The 16,759-nt window shown below is 44.7% G+C and overlaps 1 protein-coding gene across 1 annotated transcript in view; it reads right to left on the minus strand.

The window, feature by feature from the left end:
- The window catches only part of LOC137309336 (ADAMTS-like protein 2), a 109,019-nt gene that overhangs the window by 41,881 nt on the left and 50,379 nt on the right, over window positions 1-16,759 (minus strand). The window contains 3 exon segments of the mRNA XM_067977593.1: window positions 9,199-9,565; window positions 12,054-12,229; window positions 13,724-13,804. Of these exon segments, the coding sequence (XP_067833694.1) occupies window positions 9,199-9,565; window positions 12,054-12,229; window positions 13,724-13,804 (624 nt within the window).

A 16,759-nucleotide genomic window follows, 5' to 3' on the forward strand; every position in this document is an offset into this window, starting at 1 on the left:
ACAATGCCACCAATCTTGGTGTCATCTGCAAACTTACTAACCATGCCTCCTAAATTCTCATCCAAATCATTAATATAAATAACAAATAACAGCGGACCCAGCACCGATCCCTGAGGCACACCGCTGGTCACAGGCCTCCAGTTTGAAAAACAACCCTCTACAACCACCCTCTGTCTTCTGCCGTCAATCCAATTTTGTATCCAATTGGCCACCTCACCTTGGATCCCGTGAGATCTAACCTTATGTAACAACCTACCATGCGGTACCTTGTCAAAGGCTTTGCTAAAGTCCATGTAGACCACGTCTACTGCACAGCCCTCATCTATCTTCTTGGTTACCCCTTCAAAAAACTCAATCAAATTTGTGAGACATGATTTTCCTCTCACAAAACCATGCTGACTGTTCCTAATCAGTCCCTGACTCTCCAAATGCCCGTAGATCCTGTCTCTCAGAATACCCTCTAACAACTTACCCACTACAGATGTCAGGCTCACCGGTCTGTAGTTCCCAGGCTTTTCCCTGCCGCCCTTCTTAAACAAAGGCACAACATTTGCTACCCTCCAATCTTCAGGCACCTCACCTGCAGCTGTCGATGATTCAAATATCTCTGCTAGGGGACCCGCAATTTCCTTCCTAACCTCCCATAACGTCCTGGGATACACTTCATCAGGTCCCGGAGATTTATCTACCTTGATGCGCGTTAAGACTTCCAGCACCTCCCTCTCTGTAATATGTACACTCCTCAAGACATCACTATTTATTTCCCCAAGTTCCCTAACATCCATGCCTTTCTCAACCGTAAATACCGATGTGAAATATTCATTTAGGATCTCACCCATCTCTTGTGGTTGCGCAGATAGATGACCTTGTTGATCCTTCAGAGGCCCTACTCTCTCCCTAGTTACTCTTTTGCCCTTTATGTATTTGTAGAAGCTCTTTGGATTCACCTTTGCCTTATCTGCCAAAGCAATCTCATGTCCCCTTTTTGCCCTCCTGATTTCTCTCTTAACTCTACTCCGGCAATCTCTATACTCTTCAAGGGATCCACTTGATCCCAGCTGCCTATGCATGTCATATGCCTCCTTCTTCTTTCTGACCAGGGCCTCAATCTCCCGAGTCATCCAAGGTTCCCTACTTCTACCAGCCTTGCCCTTCACTTTATAAGGAATGTGCTTACCCTGAACCCTGGTTAACACACTTTTGAAGGCCTCCCACTTACCAGACGTCCCTTTGCCTGCCAACAGACTCTCCCAATCAACTTCTGAAAGTTCCTGTCTAATACCATCAAAATTGGCCTTTCCCCAATTTAGAATTTTAACTTTTGGACCAGACCTATCATTCTCCATAGCTATCTTAAAACTAATGGAATTATGATCACTGGTCCCAAAGTGATCCCTCACTAACACTTCTGTCACCTGTCCTTCCTTATTTCCCAAGAGGAGGTCAAGTTTTACCCCCTCTCTAGTCGGGCCATCCACATACTGAATGAGAAATTCCTCCTGAATACACTCAACAAATTTCTCTCCGTCCAAGCCCCTAATGCTATGGCTGTCCCAGTCAATGTTGGGACAGTTGAAGTCCCCTACTATTACCACTCTATTTTTCTTGCAGCTGTCTGTAATCTCCTTACATATTTGCTCCTCAATTTCCCGTTGACTATTTGGGGGTCTGTCGTACAATCCTATCAAAGTGATCTCTCCCTTCTTATTTTTCAGTTCTACCCATATAGACTCAGTGGGCGAACCCTCGGATATATCCTCTCTCACTACTGCCGTGATGTTCTCCCTAATCAAGAACGCAACTCCCCCTCCTCTCTTACCTCCTGCTCTATCTTTCCTATAGCATCTGTACCCTGGAACATTGAGCTGCCAGTCCTGCCCCTCCCTTAGCCATGTTTCAGTAATAGTTATAACATCCCAGTCCCATGTACCCATCCATGCCCTGAGTTCATCTGCCTTGCCCATCAGACTTCTTGCATTGAAATAAATGCAGTTTAATCTAGACTTCCCTTGGTCTTTGCCCTGCTTTCTCAGACCATCTGTCCGGTCATGTTTTGTACACTCTCCCTTACTGCCTTTTGTTTCTGTCCCCACTTTACTTCCCACCGACTTCCTGCATCGGTTCCCATCCCCCTGCCACTTTAGTTTAAACCCTCCCCAACAGCACTAGCAAACACTCCCCCTAGGACATTGGTTCCAGTCCTGCCCAGATGCAGACCGTCCAATTTGTACTGGTCCCACCTCCCCCAGAACCGGTTCCAATGTCCCAGGAATTTGAATCCCTCCCAGATGGGGAGAAAAGGTCACTTATTGCAGCAGGGCACTCAGTTCTTTCAGATAAAGTTTTGGCTGCGAGATCTTTGTGCTTTCACTAAAAATTCTTACTTTCCACTCAAAATTCTTCTGTTCATACATATTTAACTACTTTGCGGACCCCCTCAAAAGCACACCGTCAGGATGGGGGGGGGGGGGGGGGCGCCATGGCTGCATTCACCACTACATCCGAGGACGAGCAACATCACCAGCCTCGCCAGGCACTGCGTCCACCTCCGCCACTTGGAGCTCCACAACACAGTGCTGCGCCACAGGCATCTGCACAAGAGCACAGAGGGCAACAGAGGGGTGCCGCTTGAGGAGCCCTATCCACATCCGCCACCCACATGGAGGAGGAGGAGGAGGAGGAGCAGGAGGAACCCATGGACACAGCAGCAGCTTACCTGGCTGCTCATGAGGCCAGGGAGTCACTAATATGTGAACGGTTCTCTTAACATCAGAAAGTGTGAACAGTCCAGTCCTCACACCACATGGAAAGAGCCCACACCAGGCTGCCCATCCCTCCATGCACAAAACAGTCCTGCAACTACACATACACCCACTGTAAAGTGACCCAATGAGTGACATCAAGTGTCGCCGTTCATGGTGAACCTCATGAAAGGGCCCTATCACAAAAGCCAGTCAAGAATGGGCAAGACGTGGCAGCAATCATAAAATTTAATGTCACTTTAACAAAAACTAAATTTAAATGAAAAACATGACAGTCTGTCAAACACCCTTGCGCAGGCCCTTTGTGATCACAAAACCGTCACCTTTCTCTTACGACTACTTCTACGTGGTGCATCCCCTGTGGCTGCAGCAGATGTAGTGACAGGTTGCTCATGTTCATGCCCTGACTGCTTAGATGCTTTGGGTCTACGCCCTCTGGGTGCTGGAGCCCATGAGGGCCCCTTCAAAAACTGCCCACCTGCACCTGTGCTGGGGCAGACTCGGCCACCTGGAGAGGAGGCAGCATTGTGGGTACTGACTGAGAGAGGGGCAACGGGTGAGATGTGGGAGTGCTTTGACTGGCGTCCCCACTTCCATGTCCCCATTCGCCATCATCCTTCACATGGGCCAGGGCTACATCACACCTACCACTCTGCTGGACAACATGTGGAGGACATGTGTGATGCCTTGTAAGGCCAGTGCTAGTGTATCTGTCTGCCTGTTTAAGGTGGCAGAATGTTGTTCAGCCCGAGTCCAAACGGTTGATATCAGGGCCTGAATGGACTCAATTGTGAGCCGTGCTTGAAGCTCAATGGAGGCTAGCCTTCTCTCCATCGCAGACATTCCCGCACTAACCTGTGACAGTAGCTCAGAGAATTGCTCATGTCCCTGTAACACTATCTCTGAGATTCCCTCATGTCCCTGCGACAGTATCTCAGAGATTCCCTCCCGTACCTGTGCCACCATTCCACTCATACAGGAGTTGGACTCCTCCATTCTCTGCGCTATTGTGGAGAATGCGCATGGCACCTGTTCCAGTACCTCGCAAATGTGCTGCTGTCCCTCGGTCATACTCCTTTTAAAGGCTGGCCCCCAGGGTTCAGCATCTGCGTCCAGATGAGCAAAGCCTGGAGAGGAGTGCTCCCAATTAACTCTCCGCAGCCACCCTTGCCTCCAGTGTCTGCTCGTGCTCACGTGTGAGGTAAATCACCAGGTGCCAACCCAACTAACTGAGGACTAGGACCCTCCGAGGTGTGAGTATCTGCGCCGGTGGATGGCTCGCTAAGATGTGACGGTGTCCCCTCAGAGGCCGGCAGAACCTCTGAAGAATTGCCCCCTGCCTTCACAGCGATCGCCGAAAGCCCTGTAAGAGAACAGAAAGCAAACGGGAAGTAGAAAAGCAGTTAATGACTCAGAAAGGCAAAAGAAGCAAAGGTTAAATAGTGTTCAGCACAGGAATTTGATGGGGTTAAAGGGTATATATTTCAATGCAAGGAATATTACAAACAAAGCAGATGAGCTAAGGGCACAGATAAACACATGGCAGCATGATATCATTGCTATAATGGAAACCTGGCTTAAAGAGGGGGATAACTGGCAGCTCAATATCCCTGGATATAGAGTTTTCAGGCAGGATAGAGTGGGTGATAAAAGAGGAGGGGGGTGGGTAACATTATTGGTTAAAGAATCAATTCCAGTTGTGAGAAGGGATGATATGCTAAATGGATCATCAATCGAGGCCATATGGGTTGAGCTAAGAAATAAAAAAAGGGGCAGTCACACTACTAGGAGTGTACTATAGACCCCCGAATAGCGAAAGGGAGATAGAAGAACAAATATGACGGCAAATTTCTGAGTGCAAAAATAAGGGAACAATAATAGTAGGGGACTTCAACTACCCTAACATCAACTGGGATTCAAACAGTGTGAGGGGCACAGAGGGCGCAAAATTCTTGATCGGTGTCCAGGAGAACATTTTTAGCCAGTACGTGACAAGCCCAACAAGAGGGGATGCAATTCTAGATTTAGTCCTGGGAAATGAAGATGGGCAAGTGGGTGAAGTGACAGTGGGTGACCATATTGGGGTTGGTGATCACAATTCAGTTAGTTTTAGCATCATTATGGAAAAAGAGTTAAATCAGGAGTAAACGTTTTAAATTGGGGGAAGGCAAATTTTACAGAACTAAGAGGTGATTTGGCAGAAGTGGACTGGACACAACTACTTGAGGAGAAATCAGTGGCAAGCCAGTGGGAGGCACTAAAAAGTGAAATTCTACAGGTACAATGCAGACACGTCCCCTCAAAGAAAAAGGGTGGCTCTGCCAAATTTAGAGCCCCTGGTTGTCTAGACGTATACCGGGCAAGATAAAGCAGAAAAAGAAAGCTTATGACTGTCACAGAAAAGTAAATACTGCAGAAAGCCTAGAGGAGTATAGAATGTACAGGGATGACGTAAAAAAGGAAACAAGGAGAGCAAAGAGAGGGCATGAAAAAATATTAGCTAGTAAGATTAAAGAAAACCCAAAGATGTTTTATCAGTACATTAAGAATAAGAGGATAGCTAAGGAAAAGGTGGGGCCTATCAGGGATGATAAGGGTAACTTGTGTGTAGAAGCAGAGGATGTGGGTAGGGTTTTAAATGAATATTTTATCTCCATATTCACAAAGGAAAGGGATGATCCGGATGTAGTACTTAAAGAGGAGAGGTGTGAAATATTGGATAAGGTAAACATAATGAGAGAGGAAGTACTAGAGGAACTGGAATCCTTGAAGGCTGATAAGTCACCAGAGCCGGATGGATTGTTTCCTAGGCTATTGAAGGAAGTCAGGGAGGAAATAGCGGATGCTCTGAGGATCATTTTCCAATCCTCACTAGATACAGGGGAGGTACCGGAGGACTGGAAGACTGCAAGCGTAGTACCATTGTTTAAAAAGGGTACGAGGGAAAGGCCGAACAATTATAGGCTGGTCAGTCTTACCTCGGTGGTGGGCAAACTATTAGAATCAATACTGAGAGATAGGATAAACTGTCACTTGGAAAGGCATGGTTTAACCAGGGATAGTCAGCATGGATTTGTTCAGGGAAGGTCATGCCTTACAAATCTGATTGAATTCTTTGAGGAAGTGACAAGGAGGATTGATGAGGGTAGTGCAGTGGATGTTGTCTACATGGATTTTAGTGAGGCATTTGACAAGGTCCCTCATGGCAGACTGGTCAGAAAGGTAAAAGCCCATGGGATACAGGGAAATGTGGCGAATTGGATCCAAAATTGGCTCAGTAACAGGAAACAAAGGGTAAAAGTCGATGGATGTCTTTGCAAATGGAAATCCGTTTCCAGTGGTGTGCCACAGGGCTCAGTGTTGGGTCCCTTGCTGTTTGTGGTATATATTAATGATTTGGACTTGAATGGAGGGGGCATGATTGGCAAATTTGCAGACGACACAAAAATTGGCCGTGTAGTTGATAGTGAAGAGGATAGCTGTAGACTCCAAGAAGATATCAATGGGTTGGTGGAGTGGGCGGAAAAGTGGCAAATGGAGTCCAACCCGGAGAAGTGTGAGGTAATGCACTTAGGGAGGGCAAACAGTAAAAGGGAATACGCAGTAAACAGAAATATATTGATGGGGTAGAGGAAGTGAGAGACCTTGGAGTGCATATGCACAGGTCCCTGAAGGTGGCAGTACAGGTAGATAAGGTTGTGAAGAAGGCATACGGAATGCTCTCCGTTATTAGCTGAGGTATAGAAGACAAAAGCAGGGATGTAATGATGGAACTGTATAAAACGCTGGTAAGGCCACAGCTGGAGTATTGTGCGCAGTTCTGGTCACATTACAGGAAGGACGTAATTGCTCTGGAGAGAATGCAGAGAAGATTTACAAGAATGTTGCCTGGGCTTGAAAATTGCAGCTACGAGGAGAGATTGGATAGGCTGGGGTTGTTTTCTTTGGAGCAGAGGAGGCTGAGGGGAGACTTGATTGAGGTGTACAAAATTATGAGGGGCCCAGATAGAGTAGACAGGAAGTACCTGTTTCCCCTAGCGGAGAGTTCAAGAAGTAGAGGACATAGATTTAAGCTGATTGGCGGAAGGATTAGAGGGGACATGAGGAAAAACTTGTGGGTGTATGGAATTCATTGTCCGAATTGATGTTAGAGGCAAGGACCCTCAACTCTTTTAAAAAGTACCTTGACCTGCACCTAAAGTGCTGTAAACTGCAGGGCTACAGAGCGGGTGCTGGGACGTGGGATTAGAATGGTTGTTCATCGAGCTGGTGCGGACACGATGGGCCGAATGGCCCCCTTCTGTGCTGTATCTTTTCTAAGGTTCTAATATTAAGCATCATCACAGATGTGTCATGTTGCGATGAGCATACTGAGGTGCTGAAGATGGCAAGGTATGTTAACATCAATTCATATTGTGTGTGATGAATGTTAAAGTTGTGTCACCAGACGTTTGTCGGGTGCCAGTCTCGGCGTCCCCGACGGACAGGTACTTGAGGGTTCAGCTGAACTCCTGCTCCATGTCTGTAAGGATGACGATTTGTTGCAGCCGCCCTCCGGTCTTCCCACTCTTCTGTACATTTTGCGCTCTCTTCTCCTAGAAGGGGAGAAAGAACAGATGTGTGAGTGAGTGATGGTGAAGTCACCAACCAATGAATGCAATGGTTTGGGTGAGTCTGACCATGAAAGAGATGCATCAGAGGGTGAGTATGACCCTGAGGGTGAGGTTGGGGTCGGTGATGTGGAAGACAGAATGTAGGAGAATCAATAAGTGTACTCACTTTGGCTGACCTAGTTAGGTCATTGAAGCGCTTCTTGCACTGGACCCAGGTACGCGAGATGTTGCTGCTGCTCGTGACCTCCTCTGCCACCTCGAGCCAGGCCTTCTTGGCAGCAGAGGCAGGCCACTGCCTCCCGTCCGCCGGGTAAAACAGATCCCTCCTCCTCCTTACCCCATCCAGTAGCACCTGGAGTGAGGCACCGTTGAATCTCGGAGCAGCCTTGCCCCTGTGCTGCTCCATTGTGATTTCTGGGTCTTTGCTCCAGCAAGAGCCTTTGGAAGAATGTCCCTTTAAATAGAGCTCCTCCAGCTGACAGCCTGTGATGCGAGTGCGCAGTCCGCCCGCTGTGCAGCTTTTGGACGGCAAACCCGGAAGCCACGTTAAGTGGCACCAATTGAATCGCGATCGTGTGATGAACGGACATTTTTTATTGGGCAGGTTACCCGTGCGCCCAAACACCCCTTCCGCTGCCATCCTGCCTCCACTCTAATATCGGGGCCAACCTCTCAGTTCTGGTATCATCCTGGTGAATCTTTTTTGCACCTTCGCCAGTGCATCTATCTCCCTTTTATAATATGGAGACCAGAACTGTTCACAGTACTCCAAGTGGGATCTAACCAAGGTTCTATACAAGTTTTACATAACTTCTCTGCTTTTTAATTCTATCCCTCTAGAAATGAACCCAGTGCTTGGTTTGCTTTTTTTAACGCCCATATTAACCTGCGTCGCTACTTTTAGTGATTTGTGTACTCCAAAGAGTATGTGGCCTCCTTAATCTTCCTACCAAAATGCACTTAGCTATATTGAAATTCATTTGCCAATTACACACTCATTCTGCAAAGTTTATTAATGTCTTCTTGCATTTTGTCGCACTCCTCCTTTGTATTAACTGCATCCCCCAATTTGGTGTCGTCCGCAAATTTTGAAATTGCATTTCCGATTCCCAAATCCAAATTGTTGTTGTAAATTGTGAACAACAGTGGTCCCAGCATTGATCCCTGTCGAACACCACTTCCCACCTTTTGCCAGCCTGAGTAGCTACCCTTAACCCCTACTCTCTGTTTTCTGTTTTGTAGCCAGCTTGCTATCCATTCTGCTACAAGTCCTCTGACTCCACATGCTCTGACCTTAGTCTTCAGTCTACAATGAGACCTTATCGAAGGCCTTGTGAAAATCCAAATATATTGCAACTACTGCATTACCCTGCACTACTCTTTGTTATTTCTTCAAAGAATTCAATAAGTTTGGTCAGGCATGACTTTCCTTTCTGAAATCCATGCTGACGATTCGTTATTATATTTTCATTTTCTTGATGTTTCTCTATTACATCTTTGAATAAAGATTCCATTATCTTTCCTACCATCGACATTAAACTGATTGGTCTATAGTTCCCTGGACTTGTTCTACTTCCCTTTTTAAATATTGGAATAACATTAGCTGTCCGCCAGTCCTCTGGCACTATTCCCTTTTCTAATGAATTTTTATATACATGTAACAGTTCCTCTGCTATCTCTTCTCTACCTGCTTTTAGGGAGAAGCTAAACAGAGATATAAAAAAACCTGAAGGGAAAAAAAGTAAGAAAAACTGAAAAGAATTAGAATGTATTTCATTTTACTCAGTTACGATCTGTTCCTCCAAAGTCTCAGTAAACCTTACCTTTGTTTTGATGCATGTTCTCATCTTCTGATTCAAGCTCAGGAGCTGCTTCATCATAGATCGTGTTGCTCACATCAAAACCAGCCAGATTTTTCACTGTTCTTAACATCTGGTTCCCCTTTTCTGCAATTTCCTTTGACAATTTCTCGCTGTAACTTGCATTAGTATGAAAAATGTCCACACTCTCTTCTCTATCCAAGTCATATCTCCTATCAGTCTGTTCATCATCACTTTCTATGCCTTGAGAATCTGATCCAGGCACATAGTAATACGAATCAAAGGAAGGTCGAAGGTGCTTGAAGTGTAGAATCTGTGGCATTGTGTATTCATACGTAATGTAAGGGTTCTTGCCACTTTGAATTAGCAACTAAGAATGCAACAAAATCAGTTACAATGCAGAGGCCACAGGGACAGCAGATTAGCTTGTAATATGTTTCACTATAACTGCAGCTAAGGCATCTGAACATTGAAGATACTTTACAAATATATTAAAAGCTACAGAATTTTACATTAATCCAAAGAATGCTCTGCTCCAGAGAGGCCTGGGACGTGGGCATTGTTGGCCACATGCTCGTGTCATACCAATAAACATACGTCCATACACCTTATGGATACGCAGCTTTTGTAAGCTGCCTAAAGGGTCACTGCATATTTTAGGAAAAGCACAAAAGCTTCCTGATTGTCATTGGCTACTTCCTTGACTTTGAGATATCCATCAAGTCTGAAAACCCCAGGACTCAAACCTCTTGCTCCTGGGGTTCCAAGGGGTTCATTCTTGAGAAGAATGCATCAATCACCTGTTTTATGCAGCGATGCAGAGCAGACTGACAGATATTGGTGATATCACTTGTTGGCCCCTGAAAAGAGCTTGTGGCAAAGAAATTTGAAGTGATGGTTACCTTCATTGCCATTGGCAGCGACTTGCCTGCCATGGAGCGTGGCTACAAGTTTTCCTGCAGCAGGCCGTACAGCTCTCGGGCCACCTCCTTGGAGAACTGAGGCCTTTGCATGCGCTATTCTTCAGTTAGGTCCATAAAATTTCTGTGGGGTTGATATCTATGTCGTTCTGGGTAAGGCTGAGTAGGTGCCCTCCTTTTTTGATGCCTCACTCCCTCAAGTATCCAAAATGACCTCTTCCTCATTCTGGTCCACTTGCTCCAAATGTGCTAAGTATAGGAGTATTCTAAATGGCACACCCACACTGCAGAAGAAATGGGAGGGTAGCAACTAATTGCCGGGACCTCCTGTACACTTCTGGCCAACAGCAGAGCACCCAGATAAATGCAGAAAAAGTAAGCAACAAATTTACTGGTAACTGTCCCTTTAAATCAGCCAGCCACTGAAATGTAGCAATTAGGCCAGAAGTGCCAGGTTTTTGTGGGGACAATCTGCCCCTGATCTGTGACCAGAAGTAGAAGGCTGGTCGCAGGTGTGTGATATCATTCGCCATCAATTTAAATCTCACTTAAAATGCTGTCCCCGCTTTGTGCGCTATGGAGTGCAGCATACTAAAAAGTGCAGGAAGTTTGAGGGCAACGTAATCAGGGTGAAGACCCGGTCTAAAGGGTCTCCACTTATTTTTCTACGTGTTTCACACATAATTTAGGCAATAGGCATTTCCAGCAATGGGGAGAGGAAAATTGGCCCTCAGGTCTTTGGGGTCACTGGTCTCAACCAAGCAGCTGAAAGCCAACATAAAAGCAAGTTTTGAAGTTTCAGCACATCAGTGGTATCCCTGATGGCAGAACCAAACCAGTAAGACCAATTCCCAATGAAGCTGAAGTGCATCTGATACTGTATGTAATTATCCTTCCAGCGCAAATGTCCACCCTGCGCCAGAATGGTGAAGTCTGAGGCTTTCCAGGTATTGGGCCTCAGGCCTCATTAAGATTGGGCCTGGTACGGCTTAACATCCCGCCAATGAAGACCAGTGAAAAATCAGGACACTTAAGTAAACGGGTCCAGGATCGAGTCAGGGAGGAGAGGCAACATGGGGTCGGGGGATGAGGCTGGGGGTCGAGGATCTGGGCCTGGGAGTTGCAGAACCTGGAATCAGGGGTCCGTAAATCATGGGGGCCGAGAGCGAGAGCGATTGGGAGGACCAGAAGTGATTACATTCAGGTAAGTTACTTACCTTCTTTGTTGCAGGCGATCTCTAGGGCTGGTTTCCCTAAGGGTAGCCCGCGATGGCGCTGCCTGCCTCAGAGCAATCCAATCTTGGAGAGTACCTGATGCACTTCAGATGCAGCAGGAGTCAGGTCAGATTGAGTCAGGAAGTAGATATTGGTTCAGTTCTAGCAGCAACCTCATCTCTGCATTCCCCCTAAATCAGGCGCTCCTGGACATGTTTGTGGGCTACGCTCCTGGCCCAAAAAGTTCATCCCTTTTCAAGCAACAGAGTTCTGCAGGACACCCAAATCCTGGTCAGTGAAATTAGGTGTGGAAATATTTTGGGCAACCATTTGAATAACATCAATCTCATGCTGAGTGTGGCTGGATTAAGTCACTTTTCACCTTTTAAGCTATTGTTAAATGACGAATTAGCTGGTTGATAGGTATGAGAACACCATTATTAGCAGTATATATCCTGAGTGGCCATTTTCTGCCACTACTACTAATGGATTTGTGTGCACAAAACCAGGGAAGAAAAATTGGGAGCATTGCTATTTTGATTGGTGCCAGTTCAGCACCACCAAAAACAGTATAGTTAGCTCTTTCTGGAGCAAAAGAGGAAAGTATTAACATTTTACAACTTATAGCACTATTATTACTGTAAATGTTTGGAAAAGAATTTGTTTCTGCACATTTACTTGAATAATATGATTTTTTCATTTAAAATGATTGTGAAGTTGTACCAGGATATTAATGCCCCGATCCGTCGGTCCTTGAGCCACAATGTATTCAATACCAGTCTCATACACATCCATTGGCCTCCTGTATTTAAACACCGTGCCTGCAAGGTGGACATTTCTTGGACCGTCTACTTTTAAATTGCCATTGACAAAGAAGTTTCCAGACTCATCAGCAACAGCTGCAAGGTAAATAACAGCACAGATAAAACTCATTCTTCCTGCAGGATGTTGTTGCCACTATTTTGGATTTTATTAAAAGAGAGAGAATACCAAACTTGGCAATGATACTCAGTGCTTGCTGCTGGAGCCTAAAATACTGCACAAGGGTGAACCAGACCTGGTTTTACGAGGGGCAGTTAACTGTGCAAGCTTGTAAAAACAAGCTGCTACCAGTGATGACATAGGAAAGGGGTTTTCAGTGCTAATGCCCATCCTATATTCTACTTTGAGGGGAGAGAAACAATAATAATGATGGCTCTGCTGATCCCTTTCTCTCATGTGGGAGACAATGAAACATGTAAATAATCATTGGTTCCAATTCAGCATCTCTAAAGGTTTGATAATAATGGGGTAGACTTTCCATGGGCAATCTCCAGCTGTAAATTTAGCAAAAACCTCGGAAAAGCAGCATAAATGGCTGTCCAGGGATTCTGCTGCAGTTACAGCCAGAGATCTGGTGAATGCCCATAGAAATTCCACCCCAGTATCTTTAAATCTGGAGTGGTTGAGGGAGGGACCATTGCATCTTTCAAGGGAAAATGGATAAATCTTTGAAGCAGAGGAAGTTACAGGATTATTTTAGCAAAGAGCCAGCACAGACACGATGAGCCAAATTGCCCCCTTCTGTGTTGTAAAATTCTATGATGTGGAGATGCCAGTGATGGACTGGGGTGGACAAATGTAAGGAATCTTACAACACCAGGTTATAGTCCAACAGTTTTATTTGAAAATCACAAGCTTTCGGAGGCGTTCTCCTTCATCAGGTGAGTGCCCACACTCACCTGACGAAGGAGAAAGCCTCCGAAAGCTTGTGATTTTCAAATAAAACTGTTGGACTATAACCTGGTGTTGTAAGATTCCTTACATAAAATTCTATGGTTCTATGATTCCTTGTGACTTTGGGAGGCAGCTAATCTGTGCCAGTGTCTTACTGTTTCCACACACTTAACAGTAGCCTCTTAAATATAGGATAGTTACTGCAAATGTTACAAGTGTCTGTGAATAAACCTCAACATGTGGAGCAAAGAATACTTCACAAGGAACATGAAATACTATTTATATCTGTACTTTTGCAGATCACTTATCAGCCATCCTCGATCATGGGAATATAAATATTTCACAGTTCACTGTAACAACTCCTTTCTTTATAGAATATACTGCATTTCCAAGCCAGAATCATGATGATATTGCATAAAAACATTTTATATTCAATAAGGAATGCATTGAGACCATTCAAATCAGAATGACTGATCCTAACAGTGATGAGTAACATACAAGATTACATTAATAATACATTAACATACAACATACATTAATAAACATTTACTAGTCATGATTTACTAATAACACATTGGGTCAAGCAAATATACTATTACGTGAGCCAGTGCTAACAGACAATGCAAACATGTAATAAAGGAAAAGAACATAGATACCTCAGGTGCTCTTATACATACCCAAAACATCGTCTGATTTCTTTCTTTCAATTATCTGGATATCTGTTGCACCAACTGGGATGTGAGTTATTAGAGAATAGCCTAGGAAACAGTTTGATAATCTTTCATATCAAAGTCTGTGCCAATCTGCAATTAACCTACACCACAGCATGAACTCCAGGGACTCAGAGGAAACCCTGATCTCAGAAGGAGAAAACTGAAACAAATTAAAAATGTTTGAGGGACAAAGAAAAATACGTTACACAAAGACTTTGAGGGGTTGAGAATCCGACAGTTAACACCTGATGTGCATCAGCCTCTTCCCCAGAACGTCAGGCATGGGGCCTGAGGCCTTCAGCATACCCGATGAACTATGTGTGTCAAAATATGGGTGGACGTACATAGGGATCTGGAAGCTTGTGCACAAAGCTTGTTAATGCCCCCAAAACTACTTAACCTAGTGGGCCTCCCCATAAATTCACTGAATGAGTGCTGAAGGGGAGGTCTTATTGAAAAAAATATTTTTTGCCTTTGGTGGTCTATCATCCTTTCTGTCCCCTTCCCCTTCCCGTAACACCGAACCCCTTTCCTCCCCACTGCCTCATCCCCTCCCAGGCAAAACTGCCAGCACTCAACAACTCTTCATTGGTTGCTGGCACTAACATTCTAACTGCCGCCATCGCCTGGCACTACCAGCATATCACGGGTTACTCACCAGGAACACCAGCAAATTATGTAAATCAGCAGACCATGCGTTATCAGGTAAATTCATCTAATTTGTGTGCAGGTGCATGCAGCACCTAAGAGGCAGTGGCCCTTGTAGCGAGGGTGCTGGGACCACATTACTGATCTAGAAAGTCCAACAAATAATTTATAAACTAGGTTGAAGGAACACATTGTACTAGTGGAAATATAAGGGCTAATTTTACTAGTTTGCTTTCTCAGCATATAGCTCTACATTAGGGGAAGAAGCATGTACAATTACCCCATGGAAAATTTCCCAAATCTCCATGAAGTATTTCACTGAAGAGGCTTTGAGTAAAGCAAAGCATCCCCATTCAACGGATACCTGCATTTAAAACTAGAGAACCATATTAGTTTACAGCACAGAAGGAGGCCATTCAGTCAATCATGCCTCTGCCAACTCTTTGTTAGAACAATTTAAAACTAGTCCCACTGCTCTGCTCTTGCCTCATATCTCCCTTGGCTTCAAACATTTAGTCAATTTTCCCTTAAAAGATGCAATGGTCCCTGCCTCAACCACACCCTCTGGCAAAGTATTCCATGCTCCAACAACCCTCTGTGTAAAGAAATTTCTCTTAATCTGTCTCCTCACTCTGTTAGTGTTAATTTTAAATTGATGCCCCCTAGTCACTGACTCCCATAGTGTTCCCATACTCACACTATCAAAGCTTTTTGAATAATTGAATAACCTCTATTAATACTCATCTTCGCCTTCTCCGCTCCAGTGGAAATAGTCCCAGTATTTCAACTCTGTCCTCATAACTATAGTTTCCCATCCCTGGAAGCATCCTGGTGAATCTACACTGTGGCCTTACCAATGTTTTGTACAAATTCATCATTACTTCTTTACTTTTGTACTCTATCCCTTTCAGGAATGCAGTACCTTAAAGGGTGGTGGAAGGAGATTCCAAAGAAACTTCCAAAAGGCAACTGGATATGTACTTGAAAAGGACTAATTTGCAGGGTTATGGGGAAAAAGCTGAGGTGTGGGACTAAATTGGACAGCTCTTTCAAAGAGACGGCACAGGCGCGACGGGCCAAATGGCCTCCTTCTGTGCTGCGATATTCTAAGATTCTATGCCCCTATTTATAAAACTGAGATTTCTATTGGCTTTTTTGATCTAATTGCACTCACACTTTGAGAATGACGTATTTTGAACTCTTAGGCCTTTGTTCATCCACATCCATATAGATTCCTGATTAACAAGGGAGTCAAACGTTATAGTAGGTAGACCGGAAAGTAGGGTTGAGGTCACAATCAGATCAGCCATAATCTTATCAAATGGCTTAGCAGGCTCGAGGGGCCAAATGGCCTACTCCTGCTTTTAATTTGTATGTTTGTACATATGTTCGTATCTTCAGTGTCTTTTCATTAAGTATACTCCCACTCCTTGTTTTTCCTCCTCACTTATTCTTATTAACTTATATCTGTCACCTGTCTGCCCATTACCCTAACCTGTCTGTACCTTCCCGAAGATTTTTACAGTCCTCCTCATTGTTTGCCAAACCCCTTATTTTTGTGTCATCGGCAAAAGTTGAGATTGTGTGCTCTATACCCAAATCCAAACCATCTATATCTACAAATTAAGATGGAGGCAGCACTGACAAGGATACAATATGTCCAAACCATCTCCAGTCCAATCAATACCCATTTATCCCAACTCTCTCTTTCCTATTTGTCAACCAGCCTTCTATCCATGCTCCTAAATTTCTTCTTATACCATACACCTGAATTTTTCTAACAAACCTCGTGAAACAACTTATCGAACACCTGAAAATTCATGTACATGGCATTCCCTTTATCAATCCAATCAGTCATTCTTCAAAAAACTTTATTATCTAACTTTTTCAAACACAATGGACACTAAATTGGGCCGTGTAGCGCCCACTGTTTTGGCACTACACGGCCTCTCCGACATCCAAGATGGCGTCGGACGCCATCTTGGTATAGGAGTTAGCGCAGGCGCAAATAATGAACGCTGGAATCATGTAAAGTAGGGAGAAAATGGCTTCAATCAGTGTGCAACGCTGATTTAAAGTGATAGACACCATTTTGGGACTTAACGCTCAACTCAAAGCAGTCTTAACCTCAACCATCTGAACGTGTCTTAGAGTGCTTGGAAGTCCCCCTACCAGCGCTATTTATAGGGACCATGCAGGATTTACAGGTTAGGGGCTGGATTATTGCTTCTGGCTGCCGAGACATTTGTAACTGTTTTTGAAGGTTTCCTAGACTTCAATACTAGGACACGGGGACATAGCCTAACATTTAAAGCCAGGACGTGTAGGAGTGAAGTTAGGAAATGCTTCTAC

The sequence above is a fragment of the Heptranchias perlo genome, unplaced genomic scaffold (assembly GCF_035084215.1).
Source record: "Heptranchias perlo isolate sHepPer1 unplaced genomic scaffold, sHepPer1.hap1 HAP1_SCAFFOLD_162, whole genome shotgun sequence".
In the NCBI taxonomy this organism is placed as follows: domain Eukaryota; kingdom Metazoa; phylum Chordata; class Chondrichthyes; order Hexanchiformes; family Hexanchidae; genus Heptranchias; species Heptranchias perlo.